The sequence below is a fragment of the Taudactylus pleione genome, unplaced genomic scaffold, assembly GCF_031769625.1.
Source record: "Taudactylus pleione unplaced genomic scaffold, aTauple2 ptg000513l, whole genome shotgun sequence".
In the NCBI taxonomy this organism is placed as follows: domain Eukaryota; kingdom Metazoa; phylum Chordata; class Amphibia; order Anura; family Myobatrachidae; genus Taudactylus; species Taudactylus pleione.
The window spans coordinates 3,872,525-3,894,922 of NW_028284915.1; the positions used below are offsets into that span (position 1 = coordinate 3,872,525).

Here is a 22,398-nt window from a genome sequence, read left to right on the forward strand (position 1 = left end):
GGAACTGAACCCATAACCTCAGTGCTGTGAGGCAGTAACGCTAACCATTACACTTAATGTGCTTTCCCTCATGCAGGCGGCTGTCTGCACAGCACTCCGTCCGGGTGCCTCTTCGCGGGGGGACTAATGCAGAGAATGTGTGTGCTGCTGCGCTAACAGGAAAACACCCCCAAAAGCAGGCTGCTACACGTTAGTGGAGGAAGCCATGCCGCCGCTGAAGTACTAAGTGCCCGTCCGGGGGCTGTGGGATGACACCGCTCCGTTTGTCAGCCCAGCCACTAAAAAGCATAGGGCGGCGTCTCCTCCTTTGTACATTAGAGGAGAGCTGCTGGTTAGTTATAACATTAAAGCCCTTTTGCTATAGAGCTAATCTATCTGCTGAAGCGAGCACTGGTAGAACCGCGCTGCTCTCAGATGAGGGAGAGCACGGGCCAGACTATAGATGGCGCCGTTAACATGAATGACGCGCCCTTTCCATAATACCGGCTTTTATATATGCGCGTGCGCACTGTAAGGCTCATCTCCACTTATTTATAAGTTGGAGCCCTTGTTCTCAACAAGAGCAGCCTACTCTGCGCAGGGGCCAAGGACCGCGCTGCTTGTCAGCGCTGCACTGCCTCCTGTAGAGGGACTCGTCTGGCTTCCGAAGCCGGCACCTTACACTGCTTGTGGCAGATGGCGGGACCTCGCCTGTCAGCGCTGTTTTCTCAACAAGAGCAGCCTAATGAGCAGCAGTGCGGCGTCTGTCATTACTGTGTGATCTACTCACCCAGCATTACAACTCCTATATAGAGGAGGGAGGAGCAGTAGTCCTCAGTGACCGCCGCGGCATCACCGCGCTTTTGATGTAGCAGGGGCCGCACTCCATCCCCTCCTTCAATTAAGAGGGTGATGGCTAGGAATAAGCCAGAGACCCTGATGCTGACTGTTGAGTGCAGCGGCGGGTCTCGTCAGCAGCTCCGACACCACCACGTGGCAGGTTGGAAGGAGCTGTGTATGACAAGCGCGCAGCACGCGCTGTCCCTAAGCCCAGCGTTTTGGCCCACCGCTCCAGCTAGTCAGGAGTGGTGGGATATACTTACAAACTGCTGCGGCCGGGTTGCTGGGCTGGGGGGCAAATGAGGAAACCCGGACACGAACCGGTTTCAGTTGTGTCGGGTCCTCATGGAGTCCGATGACTCTGTTTAAAGTCCCCCATCAGGGTCACCGGACACAGGCTGCAGTAGCCGTGTGGTGCCCTCCCGGCGGCTCCCACGTAGCAGGCAGACTGCCACAGTAAACAGTCTGCCTGTCCTCAATGCTTTAAATAAAAAGCTCTAAAAAAATAAAATAAATTATACTCAAAAAAGGCTGGAGACAGCCTGATGTGCTTCCGGCTCTCTCGGGCACATTCTAAAAACTGGGGCTGATGGGGCATAGAGGGGGAGGAGCCAGTCACACTTCTAGATTTTTTTAAAGTGCCAGGCTCTACTCTACCACCGTCTATACCCCACTGTCTTGAACTCCAGTGTCCCCTAGTGGATGAAGGAGAAAATATTTTTACACAGAAGATTAACACTGGTAAGGCGGTAAGACATACAAAAATACCTATACAGTTAATAGATAAATGGTATAAATTTAATAATAGTATAGAAACACAGTTAATGTATAAAAAATGAACTTTAAAACATTATTAACTGTTAGGGGAAAATTCAATTAGACCCTTTAAGTTAACAGGTGCTAACTGAATGCCAGACCCTATTCAATTAGCCCTGATTATCCGGGATTTTTTTCGGGTCTCCTGATCCCTGATAAAAGTGTGCTGTGATCAGGTGATCGTAGCCACTTAACGCCCAAATCAATGAAGTTTTCACGGATTCTGTGTGTTAAAGCCCATTAACACGTTCAGTTAATGGCCATTAACAAGCTGTCGGGTAAAAAAAGGAGGTTAAATGAATAGCCTCAAGTGATAAAGCCCATGGATACCTCCCTTTTTCACCAGTGAGAACTTATAACCTGTAATTGAATTTCGTCCATAGCTTCTTAGAGCCCTAAAAAATACTAATATATATATATATATATATATATATATATATATATATGTACTGACATGACCGCATCATAAGTTCCTTATAGGATGCAATATAATGTTCAAATGAATAACATGTACACAGTCTCAAAACTGGAGGAGAAAACGTGGAACTACAAGTCCCAAATGTAGTAAATGAAAAGTATACACACAGTCTTAGTGCTGGAGAGAATCCCTTGTGGAACTACAAGTCCCAAAACAGACAGTCTGATGCAAATTAACCACCTAATGGCTGGTGTTCAACATGCTACTAAATCATGTTTTGTTGAATAATCATGTAACTCTACTAGGCTTATTATACTATAATTGCTCTCCACATGAGACTGGGTTTATAAACTTTTAGAACTTTGTGACATAATTTCTGATTATTTCTGGTTGTATAAAAATGCAATTGAAAGTATACAGTATCTATAAATGTAAGACAGGATAATGTTACCCCCGACTCATTACAGAACTTTTTTGACATTTTGGCTTCATCTAAACGTTCATCCGCAAGTAACATATACAAGATCCTTGTTAATATAGGTTTTCAATGTTCCCACAGGAATACCACTTGAGTCGGAAGAGGCATGGAATTTGCACAGTGCACCAGTAAGTTTTCCTCTTTGCAATCCTCTTCTATCAGTTGGCAGATAGATTATTCTGTCAGTCGGTGTATGGTGCGCATGTGAAGCACCCAAAATGGGTGGGCAAATGCATCAGCATCTGCTGGAGCTCCTGCAGGTACATGATATACCCAACTATTATCTTTTATGTTCTGGTAACATCCCGCACTCAGCACCTTTCACCTTTTGAAAAATAAAATATACTAAACAATTGCAAAGTTGCAATTGTGCTAGATATTATCATCATCATTTAGCTATATGGCGCCACAAGTGTTCCGTAGCACCTTACAAAGTACATTAACAAATTGTTGACAAGCGTCTTACAGAACAATACAATACAGGACCAGGACATGGATAATATATTGCTACATTAGCGACCATAACACCCAGATAAGCAACAGAGCATAAGCAACCAAGTGTTAGGTGCCCTAGTGGGGAGTAAGTAGATGAAACTAAAGTAGGGAGAAGCACAAGAGGGTAGAGGGCCCTGCTCGTAAGAGCTTACATTGATGCGAGTGCTATACACATCCTCCATATTCCACTCATTTCTGGGGATTTACAATATGAGTTTATACAAATTATGGCAAAAAACTAAACATTGTATAAATAAAATCACTTATCAGTACTATGACCTTCATGTAGTCCTCCTATAATTCTGTACTAGCATTATTACTGACACTAAAGATGCATTATAGAAAAATTCTCACCATGTCCTGCTACATTATACTAGTAATATGGACCTAGCAAATGCTGGGTCACCTCTGCCCCGCTATACTTACCCTGTGCCAGGCGTGGTCCTGCATGGTTCTCCACACTCCTGGTCTGTCCCGTGTCCGTCACTCCCATTGCGCATATCCAACACAAGACATGCTTTACCCATTATTATATAGATTATAATTTACTAGTACAAAAAAAATAACCCATATAATTCAGGACATGATTTCTTGTCTGCAGCAAGTGTCGCTTCAGTGGTATCGCAGAAAGTTACAGATCATTATTGTAACATTAAAGTAGTGAATTACTATATAACCAAGCACAGTAGACACTCAAATAAATAAGTGATGACATTTAACAAACATTTGTATGTGGTTACTTGGTGCACAACAACAGATATACTGACATACTCAGTGAATGGACAAAATATGCATACCTATGATGTACACGATTACACACATAACCAAGGACAGATGATGGTCCATACAAAGCAATGAAATACCTTCCAATGTGTAAAATAGAGATTGGAGATAAAACCACTACAGCTCTGATTGGTTACCATATTAGAGCTTTGGGCAATGGTTGTGCCACCATTCTTCATATTTGATTCCCTAGGATTACTTGCCATTGTATAATGACATAAAATAATGACAAAATGTTATTACAACAAATAATTGTTGACTTGCCTCACAACATACATGTTTTGAAGGCGATCATCATTTTATAAAGATATCACTTAATATTATTTTAAATTGATGATGTACTGTTGATATCAACGTGATGTGCTACTGCACACAATACTACTTGTTATGGTAAGGAAACCTCCATTTACTTTTGTGCTAGGAAAAAGGTGTGAAGATACATGACCGCAGAGCACCCTCACGGACGTTCGGGCGGCACTCCATGGCGCAGACGGTAACCTGAATCACCACATGGATGATTAGAAGCCATGAATATAGAAAAACATACAGGCTCATACTCTATTTAACAGAGTTCAAACAAAACTTTAAATAGTGATTGTGGACAACAACTGTATGCAAATAAAAGAATCCAGACAAATTAAACCACAGACACATTATTTATTATTATCATCATCAACTATGGTTCCATTTTTTAAACTAATGTAAAAATAGTGTAGTTCTCTATTATTCCTAGCAATCTCCCAAGAGCATGAGTATTGTTATGTTATGTGGTAAGACACAGAAGTTCATTAGAATAAGGCATGCATCTGTGTTCCTGTAGGCACAGCAACAGTTGTAGTTAAAGTGAGGTTTGTAATGCATATGTAAAGTAGTGTAAACTAACCACTTTGTTTTTCCGTTATTTATCCTATCAGAGGCCATAAGTCAGTGGACCATGAGAATATAAGAAACCAGGAAGGCAGCTGGGACTGTGTTAGTCACTGCGTGTCATGATATGCTCAGGGCCGGTTCTAGACATTGTGGAGCTCAGGACGAAAGTTCCCAGTTGCGACCGGGGGGGGGGGGGGGGGGGGGAGGGGGGCGCGGAGAGGGGGGGGGACTCAGAGGCGCCCTCTAGGTGTCGGCGCTCCGGGCGATGGCCCTGTTAGCCCGCATCTAGAACAGTCACTGGATATGCTATTGTAATTGGGTGAGAGAAATGCACAAATGAAATAAGGGGTATCTGCTGGTAGGATTAAAGTAGAAGCCCTAACATTTCTGATCTGAACTCTAACTAGAATATAGAACAGATGGGTGAAGGGATGAGATTGGGAGCAAAAGATTGCTCTATGTAGACATATAATCAATCTAACCACAAGTCTTTCCGGTTTCATGATACAGTAGGTGTCAATATATGTGTTAATGTATGTAACAATAACATATTGTCTATATATACCAATAACTTATGGGCTTACCAGAATATCGAGCAGAAGACTGGCGGGACTTTTTGGATAGTTCTAAAAGGAGCTTAAAATGCTTATTACTGCACAATGGGAATAAATCTGCATCGATTTATATCAGTCATTGAACAAAACTTAAAGTATGAAAATATCAAGTTAGTCTTAGAAAAAATTGCTTATTCTCAGCATCAGTGGTCTGTTTGTGTCGATTTAAAAATGGTAAACTTTCTTCTTGGGCAGCAAAGTGGATATACTAAGTATCCTTGTCACATATGCTTATGGGATAGTCATGCAAAACAAAAGCACTGGCAGCAAACCGTATGGCCTCCAAGAGAAGTTATAACTGGAGAAGCCAACATCATTCATGAGCCCTTAATTGACAGGAAAATAAAAAAAATCATACTGCCGCCTCTCCATATCAAACTGGGTTTAATGATTCAATTTGTAAAAGCATTGGACAAGTCAGGCGATTGTTTCACGTATATTTGTCAAACATTTCCATCTCTTAGTATTGCAAAATTAAAGGCAGGAATTTTTGACGGCCCACAGATATGGAAACTGGTGAAGGATCCAAATTTTACCACATCTATGACTGAAACCGAATCTGAAGCATGGCTGAGTTATGTGTCTGTCATTCAAAATTTTAGGCAATCACAAGGCAGACAACTATCATGAATTAGTCCACAGCATGCTAAAATGTTTCGAGAAAGTAGGTGCCAACATGAGTATTAAGGTACATTTTTTGTACAGCCATTTACATCACTTCCCGTCCAATCTAGGAGATTTAAGCGAAGAACAGGGTAATCGGTTCCCCCAGGATATCCAGGTAATGGAAGAAAGATATCAAGGAAGGTGGGATCGTCACATGATGGCCGATTACCGTCTGCAGAGGGACTGACCGCAACAAGAATACAAAAGAAAATCCTACAAAAAACGGTTCTCATAGTTTCCTCACACTTATGTATGTACTAATCCTGTGTCTTTTTATAACATTTTACAAATCAAATTTAATCAGAATAAAAAAAATATCTTTTTAACATTGTTTAATTAAATTTGTATTCAATATTAAAAGACATATGCATATCTCAAAAACTAGAGCCAATTGAAAAATAAGCATGGCATATTCATGATCAGGAGCACAAAATTAATCTAATCCCTGGCAACAGATTGACTTTAATCCCTAACCAGATTTTCATTCCAACTAGCCAGCTGGTTGGATAAAAATTGGTCTAGTGTATGGCCAGGTTAACAAAAGGAACCTGATCATTGAAAATTCATTAGTGAAAGAGTTAAACCTGACTGAGCTTACATTCGGCTATTATGCAAAGCACAGCTATCTTTCCTGTATGTGCAAATGTGTTGTATGTTAGTACAGGTAATATACTGCTAGTGTCTCTGTTCCTGTGTGTAGGAGCATAAAAGGTGGCTGTCTCTTTGGATGTCTGCAAGATTACGATAAGTCCAACCTAACTTTGGTATGTCGTGTGAGAATGCCTACTGTATTTATACTTAATCCCGCTAATGAGGAAGGAGTGTTTACATCTGACAGGTTTTCCTCTTTGCTCCTGCATGTGCTGTGTATTGTGTTCATGTCAACTGACCCCGAGTCATGCATATAATAGTGTTTCCTAATATACAAATATACATACACAGTTTACTATAGAAAGATTGAAAGATAATATAGCAGTTACATTGGGAAAAACATGTTTTTGATAACAATTAATTCAATAATGTGTACATATATAAATGAATATGTTTTTGCAAGGTGGTTATTTATAACATTTTATAATTATATTTTATGAACGGATTAAAAAATACACTAAAGCTGGGTATACACTGGCCGATCAATTGATCGGCCAATATATCGTGCCCCCGTCGGCAAGTGTGTAGAGATGATATGTCTGAACAACGTCGTTCACAGACATATCGCATTGGTTGTGCTGCACAGCCAATGAACAGATATGTTAGCCGATCGCCCGTACACAGGGGTGCAGAGAGGAGTGGGGGAGCCGCGAGCTAGTACCACTTAGCCGGGTCCGGCACAGATCCCCATCCACAGCAGCCCAGCACAAGCTGCTGTGTGCTAGGCTGCACTGGGAGACTGTCCGAGGCTGCTAAAGCAGCAGCCCGAGCAGTCTCCTATGCCAAAGGGGGGAGCGATCACGCTGATTGCGCCCCCCATTGGCTGTGCGCCGGGCTGAGGGGTACACAGCGCCCCCCTCCCCAGCAACGCAAATGTTTTTTTTTTTAATTCCCGAAGGGGGGCGTGGCCACGCCTTCCGCAATTAAGCCACCCCCCCAGGCACCCGCTGCAGCATACAGATGATGGTCGTTCAGCGTGTATGAACGAACGTCATCTGCAGATATATCTGTCAGGTGTGTACCCACCTTTAGAAGCACAGTTATTATCTCTAACTTGTTGGACGCTTTATCAATGGAAGTGTAGAGAGTCTCCGACCCTTGGCCTCATGGCAGTCGGCTGTGCACTCTGACCCTTCCCTTCTGTTCACATTGTAGAGGGGCAGTCATATCCTCGATCCTTGGCTAGTTTCAGCCTCTCATTGATGTCATGCACATACTACATACACGCGCCTTTCTTTCTTGCGGTGTTCACGTGCTGCAGTAGTACCGCAAGGTCTGACTCAGGATTTTTTCAATCCTTATAGCATGAGGTTATACGTTGCTTCCTACACAATTCTCCTCAGAGATAACAATTTACCAAGTAGAATCTAAGAATAAGCTTTATGGACTAAAAATGTACAGACATAATGAACATATATTTTTGATGGAAGGGTTGTCTAAGCACTCTTGAATCAAAAAAGGGATTTCTGTGGGGCCCACCATACAGTCAAATATAGCATTTGACATGAACCCAGCTAAGGCGTTAACATTTCTTATAAACTGATTTTGGACTTGATGGACATTCCATGTTTACACCAACTCAAAATGTGCTAGAAGCTAGAACATAAACTGTTTTGTAACCTGAATCAAAGCATATGTCATGTTGTCTGCAAAAACATCTGTGCAAATAATTACAGATGTAAAAGAATAATAATAATAATAAAAAAAAATGTATATTAAGAGTCAATTGACTGGTAATCAGTAGTGTATCTATAGTTAGTTCAGGGATTGCAGTGTACATGGGCCCCTGGGTCGGACATCCTGCACCCAGAACAGTCCGCACTGTCTGCCAAGCAGAGGGTCCAAACCCCTACCCCTGTTGCTAGCGGCCATCTTTCGGATGATATAGAAAGAAAGATGGCGCCGGATTTGATGCATGAGATCCAAGAATCTGATACTGTGCTAGAGCCTTGCACATACACCATCTTTCATAAGTGTCACCCAAAGCAATTGGGCGTGTGTCTGTGTGTGTGGGGAGAAGGTGTGTGTGTCTGTGTGTCTGTGTGTGGGTGGGAGTGCTGAACATTAATATGCCTCTGCTGCTGATACAATAATCGTATGGCAACTGAGGGTATAGAAAGATGCATGTGCTATAATGATGTGCCTGTGCTGCCACTTACCTACACTCTGCTCATACCGGAATACATACTTACTGTATATGTCTAATCACCATTACCTCTTCTACACTCCAATCTCATCTACTATTCTTTCCTTCTTCTGTCCTAATCACTGTTCCAAGACAATTCCATCTTGGTTTTGTGTACGAGTCTCTCAGTACAAATATTCACCTCTTCAGTTAGATTTTATCCCAGCATTACAAAGTATTTTTTATGCCAACTGTGTTAGCTGTTTTTGTACATCTCACCTGTAGTGATGTGTCACAGAAATGTAGTCATAACAACCTATGAATGACATGACCATGGCTACTCACATAGAAGACGTAATGAATGTAGTTTAAGAGCTTTCAGTTATAAACTGTACAGGATATTTTATCTTTCTGTAAATGGATACAAAAAAGCCCCCCAAACACACTTTTACAGATTCAATTAGGCATGAGCTGGGTATTACCATTAATAAAATACACACATATGTGGGGAAAGCAAAACTAAGCAATGTTTCTTACCTGAATATCCCACAGGGTCTTATCAAGGGATGTCCTACGTGACCTTACACTTAACTGAATGACCCCCTGCAGTTGCCAACTTTTGTTCATGCAGAACACACAAGTGGTATGTAATGTGAGCCGGCATTCTGCATTACTGCCTTATGGTGCTGCTATACAAGTTTGGGACTATTTAAGTGTTTCTGCCTATTTGTTTTAAATAGGGTTTTTTTGTATTCATTCTACATTTCTTAAGGCTACATTTCCTTACCTATTCTGAAAATATAACCACTCTCATAACTGGTGCAGCAATTGATACGGAGATGTCAGCTTGCTGTTTTATGACTGTGTGTACAGAGATCTCACTTTCAACCAACACCACATCAATTTCCTATAAAAGCCACATTTTATATAGGGAAGCACATTAGGTGAAAATTAAGTGTTGATACAATGTGTCACTACTAGTAATTGCGGCTTTGTTACTGTTAAAAATTACTGTACATTAATTGAATAATTCTGCACTCTAGAAAGTAAATAGCTCCGTTAAGGTGTTTTCTATCTGTTTTCCAGGTGAGTTACATATTGAAAACCCCATCTCTCGACATTACTGGATCAGTCAGTGTAGCAATGATAATATATTATCTGAGATGCACAAAGCGGCTTCCTAGATGGACTTATATCTGCTTCTCACTGGTGAGACTGCTATTGTGATCTGGTTATCATGCATATACGATTAGAGGGCTGTCAGCCACTGTCTCATACTTGGAGATACATGTAAGGGCTGCTTTTGCTGCTGATCGGTCTGGTGAGTGGCTTCACTTTTGGACTTTATAAAAGACTGATTTTTAAGATGTGCATACATATATTCAATTAGCTACTGAAAAAGATTACTCCAGATTATAGATATTTTACACTTATATCCATTAAATGCATTGACTTTTGAGGATCGCTGCTTTTTAAATATTTTTATTGAAAATATATATTGGTCTCTTTATATTTTTGGATATTTTTATAATCCCAGTGTTCGCAAATCCGCGCTATAGCGCATATTTTAACCGATATCGGGCACTGGGAACTCACTTTTTTAAAGTAGCCGGGTCCCCGGGGACGCGCTAAGCGGTGGCCAATCCCTGACAGCTGGCTGCAGCACAGCGCGTCCCCATGCACACATAACATAACGCTATCTGTTAGAGCAGCCAATGGGAGTCAGATAGACTCTCATTGGCTGCTGCTGTGGAAAGTCGTGCTGGGATCAAGTGTCTGATCCCAGCATCGGCACAGCGTCCGTGCCCGGCGCTGGGACAGTGTTTGTTCCCAGTGCCGGGTAAGCCACCGCGGCTGGTACCTGGTGAAGGGACCGCCTGGTCCCTTCCACTAGTGGCGGCAAGAGAAGCCAAGTAGCGGCGGCGGTTGTTTGGCACTGGGCGCGAGCTTTTGGCTCGCGGTCCTGCAGCCAAAAGGAGGCAGAATCGACGAGCCAATTGCGGCTCGCCGCGTCGTAGCCATGCCCACTCACGGCGTCTCGTAAAGACGCCGCTGAGCTGGAACGTTCAGTCCGTCGGCGGAGGGGAGGATTGAATACCTCCCGAAGAGAAGAGCGGCGGGGCAACAGTTCCGGCGGCCACTCAAGAGGCCAGAAGACGGCGTGATCAATAAGGAAGAGGCGGTGCCGCTGGCCAGGACGGGCCAGCGGCAGAAGACTGAAGCTGAGGACCGAAGAGGACTGCGGGGGAGGAAAGCAAAAGAGCTAACAAAGCTCCCCCCCGCAGCCTCTTCCACCGTACCGGTAGGCGGCCTTGGGCCACCGGAATTTTACTCCTTCCTAGACCACCAGGGTTGTCGGGCACTAGGCCCGTGGGATAAATTCAGGCAATAGGCCTGTTGGTCTATAGGCGGGCACAAGGCCCGGGCAACATAGGGGGCATTAGGACCAATTGAAGGTATATGCCCCCCAAATAGGTGTGTGACTTGGGCATTAGGCCCAGGTCACTAGAGGGCCCACCTATTTGCCCTTTAGTGGACTGGGCCTAATGCTCAGGTCACCCACACCTATTGAGGCAGATACCTTCATTGGACTGCATAGGTGGTTGAAGGCATATGGGGGGCAATGCACAGGGGGAACTGCTGCTGGGGGCAATGCACAGGGGGAACTGCTGCTGGGGGCAATGCACAGGGGGAGCTGCTGCTGGGGGCAATGCACAGGGGGAACTGCTGCTGGGGGCAATGCACAGGGGGAACTGCTGCTGGGGGCAATGCACAGGGGGAACTGCTGCTGGGGCAATGCACAGGGGGAACCTGCTGCTGGGGGCAATGCACAGGGGGACTGCTACTAGGGGCAATGCACAGGGGGACTAAAGGGCATTAATGTGCGGCATAATGTGTAAAGGGCATTAATGTGTGGCATCATTTTGTAAGGGGTATTACTGCATGGCATAATGTGTAAAGGCTGGGCTTTGCTGTGGCATAATGTAAAAAAGGGAATTAATGTGCAAAATAATGTGTAAAGACCGGGCATTTATCCTTTGATAAATATGCCCATTACCTAAAGTGGTTAACCAAAATATCACTTTAAAACAGGACACGTGAATTAATTACAAAGGTTCTGTGACTGCTGACTTCATGCCTAGATTTCACCTGGTTTTAATGAGCCACAGAACCTGTGTAATTCATGAGTGTCCCAGTTTAAAGGGATGATATGGTAAGCCTACCTATTCATTATAGGTTTTAACAGACAAGTCATATTATGTGAAAGATCATGGAGGCATTAAAACATGCATTTAAGGGGCTCGTGGGGATATCTGATGCTGTTGGGGGTATCGGATCTGCATTTTAGGGGCATGTGGGGAGGTCTGAGGCATATGGGGAGCTCTAAAGCATAAATTATTATGGGACCAGAAATGGTCAGATAGGACCCCATTTTTTTAAAGTGGTGGGTCCCTGGGACCCACAAATTTTGTCGCTCACCACGATCACTGAATCCTTTTGATTGTTCCTTGGAGTTACATTTGAGTCAACAACAGTGTGGTCACAATTCATTAGGTTATTTCATGGCAAGTTTTTATCATTTGATTTTTGGTACAACAATATAGATATACAGTATATTAATTTTATATTATCATTACACGCTTATTTAACTTATTTTCCACTTTAAATTTATTTTTACAGTATTGCTTGGATAAACAAATGCATCTGCATGCCACTATCCTACTCACAAAACGAGATTGTGTTGAGATGTGAAGGGGAACATGAGTCCTATGGGGCCCCTTTATCCTAGTTATGCCCCTGGATGACAGCCCCAATATATAATCTCTTCAAAATATATAGATATATTGAGCTACTGGGGTAAATTGCAGGCAAATTGTGAGTTATGATGGTTTAAGTCTTGCGGCTAAAGCCCAGATTATTATATTCAGGCTACCACATTCACTTAATTGTATGATTGTCATGGTTTTCAAACATTGGCAAGTAAACACTAGGTATAAAAAGTTAGAAATCTGAAATCCTACCTTGGGAAGACTGACCGGTGTCCGCTGCCTCGTTCGTGCACTTTTTATCAACGTCCGCTGGTCTCCTGGAAGCAAGTGGTACTTCATGGCTTCAATAAGGTAATCCTTACAGGCACTGCTGTTTTTCACTAGTGTCTCCTCTTCAACTCTCTTCAAGAAAAGATAAAAACAAACCAAATATTACGGTTGTCTGTGAGTTATGCTTTATACGTTCCTGTTATTTACCAATGGACAGTTTTGCTGGGGTATGAAAACAAATGGGATCAGCCACGGATCAGCGGCCGGTTCATACAAAGAACTAAAGTATTTACAAAAGGTCTAAAAGTGAACCTGCAATCGATCCTCTGTTTTCTAAGGCAGTTTCCTAGATCCCTAGGATCTGTGCATCCTTTTCTTTTATTTCATTATTTTTTGTGCAATGTACACAGGGCTGGTTTCTTCTAGGAAATTTGGGGGTCCGCATATATTTGGGGCCTGATCCCCCTTGGGAATCCAGCCTAGGGCTAGTTGGTATATGGCGAAGGGACCCAAAGCCGCATGTTTCCACTGCTAAAGTGGCGCAAGCCTCGGCTGGTGATGGAAATTTTGGGAGGATACCACACACGGTCTTCACGATTTTTCCACTAAAAGCATAGGATTAAATGGCTAGTGCTGGCTACAATATTAGGGGGCCCTAAGGCATTTTTTTATTATTTTAACAAAACAAAAAGACAAGTCAGCTCTTTACAAAAACACAAATCTCAGAGGCTACTAATTTTTTGGGTGGTTTATGTCGCTTTAAAAAAAACCTGTAGTCTAGTTAATCTAATGGTTTCTGTTTTTTGTTCTAACGTGTGGTTTAGCAGCATTTTGAGGTTAATAAATTGTCGGGATTTAAAATTGTTGGGAAATCGCAGATATCAGGGGTTTTTGCAAAGCTGCCACTTAGTAAATTTACCCCTAGATCTAGCGATAGTAATCAATGGCGGCTGACATACAGATGTTGGTCATTACCTGATTGCATTTTCAGGATTCCTTATGAGACAAATAAATATTAATTTGTATAGTTCTCTGAAATCATAGAGGCCATATATGCAGGAAATGACACACACAATCTAATCCAAACTGGCCAGTCGGCAAAAAAATGCCTCATGTATGATGATTTTATGCCGTACAGTAATTCTTCATGAAACAAATGAATGATGGAATGAACACATAAAATAGAGTGTCCTGTTTGCTTATTAAATGGCAACATCATACATGCAATATACACATGCTGCGGGTATTCATTAATTAACCAAGCTCTCTATTCTGGGAATTGAAATGTGATCATATTCAGAACAATAATTTGGGTGCAACCTAACTTAGGAAGACCAGTAAAATATGCATAACATATTTTAGGTCACAACCAGTGGCAGCTCCTTATAGGGGAGTCACACCAACCCTAAACGCTGCCAAACATGGCTGGCCAGGACACACTGGCAGTTGGTGTGGCTCCCCTATTTGAATTTTGGACTGTACTGCAGCCCCACCTCTGGAGCCGCCACTGGTCACAACAACAATATAACTGATATATAATATAATTTACTGAAGTACAACAAGCTATGTAACATATCTTCTCTCAAATTGAGAAAAACAAAAAAAGAACCAATCTGTGCGGTTTAGGAGGAATTGAGAGAGATTTCATTATCTTCCATCCTTTGTAGAAGAGCAATATTACAATAACACTATAATTAAAGCCATATTGATAAACATACACATCACTCTGCCAGAGGTCAGGCCAAATACGTTTTTTCCAACTTAGAACAAAGTTGTTATTCCTTGAAAAAAAAGTTTGGCTAGCACCGCACGAGCATTTGTGAATGTCACTTGTTTTCCAGCCAGTGAAGCGTGGTTTTCAGAACCTTGTTTTATAGACATTCACAATTTACAATCAATTTTAAAAACGCCCTGCTTCAATGATTGGAGGACATGTCTTTTAGCCGAAAATAAGCCAAAAATTAAGGGTATAATGAAAATAACTTTTGAATGACTATGCCGTTTCCCTGTGGTCTAGGAGGTCAAGACCATATTGGAGAGCAGTTCTTATAATTCAGGATGCATCAGAGGGGCTGTCATTATGCTGGCAAGTACTATTGTACCCACAAAGAAATTTGTCTGACAAAACTAGCCTTTTCCGCCTGACATACTTCAGCATGTGCGACACAGAAGCTAATTTTTTAGCCTGCAAACATCAAAGAGAAAAATAAATAATGAATTACCCCATGCCCCAACCCCCCCCCCAACACACACACACCACACATACGCACGCACACACCACACATACACCACACATAAAAAAGGTGTGAATTGAAATATAGAAAGGCAATAGGTTGACAGGGACAGAAGGTCGACAGGAAATTAGTCGACATGGACTTATGTCGACAGGGTCAAAAGGTCAACATGCAAATGGTCGACACAGAAAAGGTTTACACATTTTTTGGTTAATTTTAACCCTAATCCTAACAATCCCCCTAGTGTCTGCCCTTCCCCCTGGTGCCGAATCCTCCCTCTAGTGCCTAAACCTAACCGTACCCTTCCGCAACCAAACCCTAAAACTCTGCCAAGTGCCTAACTCTAAAAAATAATGAAAAACCACTTGTCTGCATTTTTTGTCAACATTTTGACTATGTTGACCTTTTGAGCTTGTCAACCATTTACCCATCAGCATTTTAACCCTGTCGACCTAATCACTGTCTACCTTCTGGTGTCTCTCTATTGACTGTCTGTCTAATTACTGTCTATCGACTAAAAAAATAAAAATGGATACAGTATAGATCATTTAGAAAAAAATATATAAAAATAAAAATACAACAGATCTATAAACCCTTTTACAAGTACAAACCAAATAATAATTGCCTTTATGGTGTGTTTTATATTTATTTCAGATAGCTATGCAAACCAATCTATAAGGCAGCTTATGAAGAAAAACCATACACATGAATGGAACAGATTTTTCAGCAATACCTCCTGAAGGCATTCTAGCAGTTGTCAGGATAATGCCCCAATATATCTAAAATCACATCTCTGTCATAGGAAGAAGCCAGGCACCTTACACATGTAAATAGAAAAGGCTTTGGACTCATCTGACACACCAAGAAATCTTGCTGAAATGTTTATGTACTGAAGTAATAGAGATGGAAAACAAGAAGGCAGTACAAGGTGTGGGGGCGTATTGTGCTTTCATGTACCACAGATTGCAGTGTAACAAGCTGAATAACTTTCTATTCTCTTCTAGAAGCTCTAAAGGCAAAATTATTTTCTAAACTTATACAATTCAAACACTTTACTGTGTCACACAGTAACAGATTTAATTATATCTTACTGCATGATGACTGCAAAGCAGAGTACCACATCTTTTCACATATTTTTTTTTTTAGAATACAAATAATAAAAAAAACTGTGGTTTTACCATTTGGCAGGTTTTAACACCTGTCAGGTGTGCTTCTGGCTAATGAGATTATTATAAAGAAACTGCATTTAAAAAAAAAAGAAGGAAATAAATAAAAACAAGTAACAGAACATTGCAGAGACAGATATGTGGTCAGACGGGATGTAGTCGGCATCCCGGCGTGCCGACAGGCGACAGGTTTAGGCACTAGGGAGGAGGCTAGGTTTAGGCACGGGGGAGGGAGTGTTACGTTTAGGGAGCAGGGAGGGAGAGGTTAGGGTTAGGCACCAGGGAGGAAGAGTTAGGAGTAGGGGTGAGGGTTAGTCTTACCTTGTTTCCTTATGGATGTCGGGATTCTGGCTGTCAGGATGCCGCTGTCCGTATTCTGACCAGCGGCATCCCGACTGCCAGGATCTCATACCCGATTCGACACCAGTCACACACAAGTAGCTTTTACCACTTTTGCTTTGCTTCAAAATAAAAGGTTCTCTAGAAGCAAAGCACTTCAGTTCTGATATGTGATCAGATCACAGCACAATTCAGTAAGGGGTCTATTTACTAAGCCTTGGGTGGACATAAAGTGGACAGAGATAAAGTACCAACCAACCAGCTCCTAACTCATTTTTCAAACAGCCTGTGACATGGCAGTAAAGAGCGGATTGGCTGGCACTTTATCTCCATCCAAGTCTTAGTAAATAGACCCCTAAATTGGGGCAAAGAAAAAAGGCACTGTAACCTGATATTTGCATTCATTTTGTAAGCTGCAGGTTTATATGCCCATAGTCTAGGTTGATATTTAGCACAAATCGGTAATTTTTTCAAAACAAAATATGAGCACTTTGCAACTTGTGCAAATCTTTATCATCATAATCACCTTAGTAAGCCTTATAATGGGATATTACATGTTTTAATTAATACTTTTCATTTAGTATCAATTCCCTATTAGCTAAATTCTTGTGCGATAAATCACCAGTCACATAGTATTCATAAGCACCAATGGTGGTTTCAAAATCTAGATTTTAACATGACACAAGGAGGCAGATATAATTTCATCACAAGTGCAACAGTGTGTCAGAAAATGGCAAATATGTAACTGTGAAACAAGGTCATTCCTACATTAGGGCACATAGCGTGTGTGTGAGAACATATAGAAAGCACAGCATTAAGATGCCACTGTTCCCTTCTGCTTTTTGTCAATATCCAAGGATAGGAGAGCAAATGAGAGTGGGACTAGTGGACATGCTGTTATAAAAATAGATAAGTAGGGGTGCCAAACACCTGTACCAGGAGTTAGGTGGCCCCTGATATTTATTACAACATTGCAGGGCAAGGTGCTCGGCGGGAGGGCCAACCCCACAGCAGGAAGATACCTGGTGCATATGTGCAGGATCAGTGTATCCAAATGCCGTATGCAGCGTTCCCTTGGTATCAGAAGTCTGTCAGCCTGAAATTGTTTATGTGCCCATAATCTAGGATTATATTTAGCACAGATCTATCATTTCTATAAAACAAAATATGCACACTTCGCAAATTGTGGTATTAAATTGCATTTCTGTAGCCCCTACAGTAATACATTTAGGGTTATTCAGAGTTGCATGCAAGTTGGGCTCAGGTGTTGGCTCATGAAATAAATGCGCATCTCCATCCATATTCAGAGGTGGGATGCATCTACAGATGCATCCACATACATCTTACTTCCTTGCGAGTGACTCGGTAGCGCCGAGCATCATTTCGTGCACATTTTTACCTTCAAATGCATCTTAGTCGCTTAGCGATGTGAATAGGACACACAAACAGCATCTGCTGATTATACTGACGGTCTGAAAGACGACTTAAAGACTCGGGTTCAGACCTCACAACCTGGCTGGAGGGGACTCACAATAGATAACCTCATAGAGTCTGCCATAGGAACATGATAAAAATATCACAAAGAAGAGAGAGACCCAGAGCGAAAAACTAATGGCTGTGCCTATATTCTGTGTGCGGGTATATCTGCTGTATATAAGTGTCACAGCAGCTGTGATACTGTACCGTAGGGTTTCGCATGCAGGTACACCCGCAGTCGCACACAGAATATAGGCATGCCAAATATTATTTACTCAGCAGAAGCTGCTTGTGCATCATATTTGCATCGCTATGTGAATAAGACACATTTGAAGGTAAAAAGTTGCACGAAATGACGTTCAGCACTCACACGTTATGTTTAACGCACGGAGGTAAGATGTGGACGCATCTTTATGGCCCAGCCTCGCTCCATCCATGTGCTTGTGAAATTAGGCGTCATCGCTATCAGGGTGTATTTGCACCATCCCTATTCTTGGTGCCAGAGATCCATCAGAAAACAGACATGTCTTCAGCTGCTCCTTTCTTGCGCTAAGGTGTTGACCTATTTTTGTTTGTATGTCTTGGCATATGCTCACCTGTCAATAGTCCAGAATCCCTTCTACATGGGACATCTCCAGAACATTTATCCTATATACACAAACGCTGAGTTGCTGCACAGCTGCACCCACTCAGCTGTAAGTAGTGATGTGCCTGAGATGCGCACAACTCTGAATCACTTATAGCTGCTTAAAGTTGCGTATGCTTGGCTATGGAGCATGCACAGCGCATAATAAACTCAAGAGCTACCTGCAAACCGGACCTGCGTGCAATTGTGAATCAGCCTCTTAAGTGTTTTAAAGTGTGCCTATTTCCAATCTAGAGCAGAGCCATTTTATGGCCTGAACCAATATAGGTTGAGTCTCCCATAGTCAAATATTTTGAAATACGGATTTTTTTTTTAGCATGACCGAGATAGTGAAACCATTGCTTTCTGATGGTTCAACGTACACAAACTTTGTTTAAGGCACAAAATTATTAAAAATATTATATAAAATTACCTTTAGGCTGGGTGTATAAGGTGTATATGAAACATAAATGAATTTCATGGATGTACACAAACTTTGATTGAGCCACAAATTATTAAAAATATTGTATAAAATTACCTGCAGGTATAAGGTGTATATAAAACATAAATTAATTCTGTGTTTAGATTTGGGTCCCATTCCCAAGATCTGTCATTATGATATGCAAATATTCCAAAATACGGAATATTCTGATATCCAAAATACCCCTGGTCCCAAGCATTTTGGATAAGGAAGACTCAACCTGTATTCATTCTATCAATTTAGCTCCACTATTAAGAACATTGGTTCACAAAACAAAATGACTACTTGTGTAGGCAACTGGTACACTTTAAATTAATCCCGTCTTGGAGTCAGTCAATTTTTTTGTATGGTGCCACAAAACTTCCCAATGTTGGTCAATCAGTATATAAAAATCACACCGAAAACTCATCACACTTAAAAACAGAACCTACTAAATAAGAGGTTGATAAGTAAGGTGCAGATATGAGACAATAGGTAGAAAGGGCCCTGCTCATGAGATTTCATTCCTTTCACTTCCATGTATAGCTGCCAAAGACTTTCAATCTGGTTCAAGCTCTTATGATATTTCATGGCAGAAACCAGGGCCGGCCGGCCAGGTACGCAGCCGCGTACGGCGCCAAGCTGTAGGGGCGCAGCCAGCATCACAATAAGTCACAGTAACTTATTATACTATATGCCGCTGCACTGCCAGCCGCTGCCAGTGCTGCAGCTGCACCCTGAACAGTGACGGTGGGCGCCATGATGACCACCGCCTCCCACTGGCCCTAAGACCCTCCCACTGTCACCCAGAATGCCTGTGCGGCGCACCACGTGACGTCACCGCGGCCGCAGCTGGCATTCTGGGTTGCAGGGGAGAAAACTAAAGACATGGAGCAGCCTGCAAGACCGGGACACGGAGGAGCAGCCTTTGCCTGGAGGGAGGTCGGACGGAGGAATGGATGGCAGCGGCGGGAGCAGGAGCCAGAGTGGGGATTCAGGTAAGTGTTTTTTTTTTTTTTTATTACGTATGTGTCTACTGGGGGGGCACTACTAAGGGGGTTACTGCGAGGGGCACTACAAGGGGGGCTACTACTGGGGGCACTGCATCATGGGGGACTACTACAAGGTGGGACTACTACTGGGGGCTACTACAAAGGGGGAGGGGACTACTACAAGGGGCACTACAAGGGGGGGGACTACTACTAGGGGCACTACAAGGGGGGGGACTACTACTAGGGGCACTACAAGGGGGGACTACTACTAGGGGCACTACAAGGGGAGGGGACTACTACAAGGGGGGGGACCACTACGGCTACTACTAGGGGCACTACAAGGGGCGGCACTACCACAGGGGGCACTATATAAATGGCAATACTGGGGGTACTGCATAGGGGGGGGGACTACAACTGGGGCCACTGTTTAAAGGGCGCTGCATAAGGGGTACCATTACTGGGGGCACAGCATGGGGTGGGGGGGACTACTACTGGAGGCACTGCATAGGGAGTACCACTACTGGGGGCACTACTCCTGGGGGCACTATATGAGGGGGTTATTACTGGGGGCATAAGTGGCACTGCACAGGGGGGACCACTAATGGGGGCACTGTATAAGGGGCACTGCATAGGGTGGGGGATCACTACTGGGGGCGCTACTGGAGTCCTGTATAAGGGGGCATTGCATAAGGCTGACCACTACGGGGGGCAATGTATAAGGGGCACTACTTGTGGCCTGCATAAGAGGGATCACTACTGGGGGGCATTGCATACTGGGGGTACTGTATAAGGGGCACTACTGGGGGGACTGCATTAAGGTGCATATGGAATGGAAAGCACTGTTACCAGAGTGACGAGAAAGGGGTGTGGGTCATGGTTATGGCTTTTTCCATGAGACCACAACCCCTTAATTTGTTTGGGCACACGCAACAATATGCCTGGGGATGCCAAAAAATATACTCGCTTACCAAAATATTTGGGCTAGGGCCTGCCCTGCCAGGAACTAAAGAGTGTGCAGAAAAGAAAGCCACTTTACATAAATCAAATGTTATTTTAGCTACCTATTCTGCCCTCCAAACATGGTTCAGTTGTCTATAGCACAGCATTAGTAAGGGGGAAGGCATTTGAATTTGTGTGCTAAACATCTAAAGCAAAGTGTGCAGGAAAAAGTTACATTCCAAGGGGGACAGTGAAACACTGGCACAACATGTATAAGTATCTAGTATCCCTTGTGGCTAAATAAAACCAGCACTGGTCCTACGGTAGACGAGACCTGACATAGAAAAACCTTTTGGTACCAGGATCGGGACATTCATAAAAACCATCAGTACAGATCGTTAATGCATTATTTAGCAGTTTTTCAATGGATATATGTATAGAATTTTACCCCTAAGAATGATTTACTTGTGTTTACCTGTACTAAATAATCCCTTGAAAGTAACGGAAGACGGACATGTTCCATTAGATGCGCCATGTGCTCTTGGCGGACATCTTTATCGTGGTTTACCCAGGCAATGACTGCTTCAAATACCTGTTTGGAAAATAAATAAAAAAAACTGTAAAAATCTATTTCATGTCCTTAACAGTAAAAGTAAGATTGAAGATGCACATAAAGTATTTATACTTAGTAGACAGCTATTGCATACCGTACAATTGCAGGTACCAGTGTAACAATGATTGCAGCAGTCATGTTATATAGCAATGTTTACAGAGACTTCCTTGAGCTCCCAGCATTGATGCAGATACAGGGATATTGATGCACAGGCAGGTTACAAGGCTCAGTGCAGACAGGGGTCACATTGAAACCTAGCTATTTATCCAAGTCCGAGAAGCAAGGTCTAACATGTGACAGGGATTTCCATGATTATAGCAATTGCGTAATACCATTTTACAACAAATAATAAAACATGTTCTATAATTTGCAGAACTACTTTCCTTTCTAAACAAAAATAAGAATAGTCAGCTAGGCTTCAGTGATCAGTATAGATTACCATGAACACTAAACGCCCGATGACGTTACTGTTTTCTATGCTTTCATTCCTAGTGTACAATATTATGTTTTTACTTTGGCTATCCGAGTTCCATAAACTGAAATTCTTTAGAATTCCTTGAAGCCTCATATCAGACCATCAGATTTAAGCCATTTGTGTGTGAAATGTGCAATAAAGAGGCATGATGGGAAAACCTGAGGGCAATGGAAATACACTGAATGATCCAAGTCATTATACAGTGCACAGAACATCATACTGCGGTAAAAGTCAATAACAGTCTGTGTGACAGAGTTATACACAGCATGGCAATCACTGACCTCACTCCTGGGTGTTTGTGCAG

The 22,398-nt window shown here is 42.5% G+C and overlaps 1 protein-coding gene across 4 annotated transcripts in view; it reads right to left on the reverse strand.

The window, feature by feature from the left end:
- Positions 1–22,398, reverse strand: part of KLHL2 (kelch like family member 2) — a 166,532-nt gene that overhangs the window by 52,990 nt on the left and 91,144 nt on the right. For all 4 annotated transcript variants that reach the window (XM_088450296.1, XM_088450299.1, XM_088450297.1 and 1 more), the window contains 2 exons: positions 21,482–21,598; positions 12,758–12,907 (listed from right to left, as the gene is read on the reverse strand). In XM_088450296.1, coding sequence (XP_088306422.1) covers positions 12,758–12,907; positions 21,482–21,598 — 267 coding nt within the window. The remainder of the gene's footprint in view (positions 1–12,757; positions 12,908–21,481; positions 21,599–22,398) is intronic.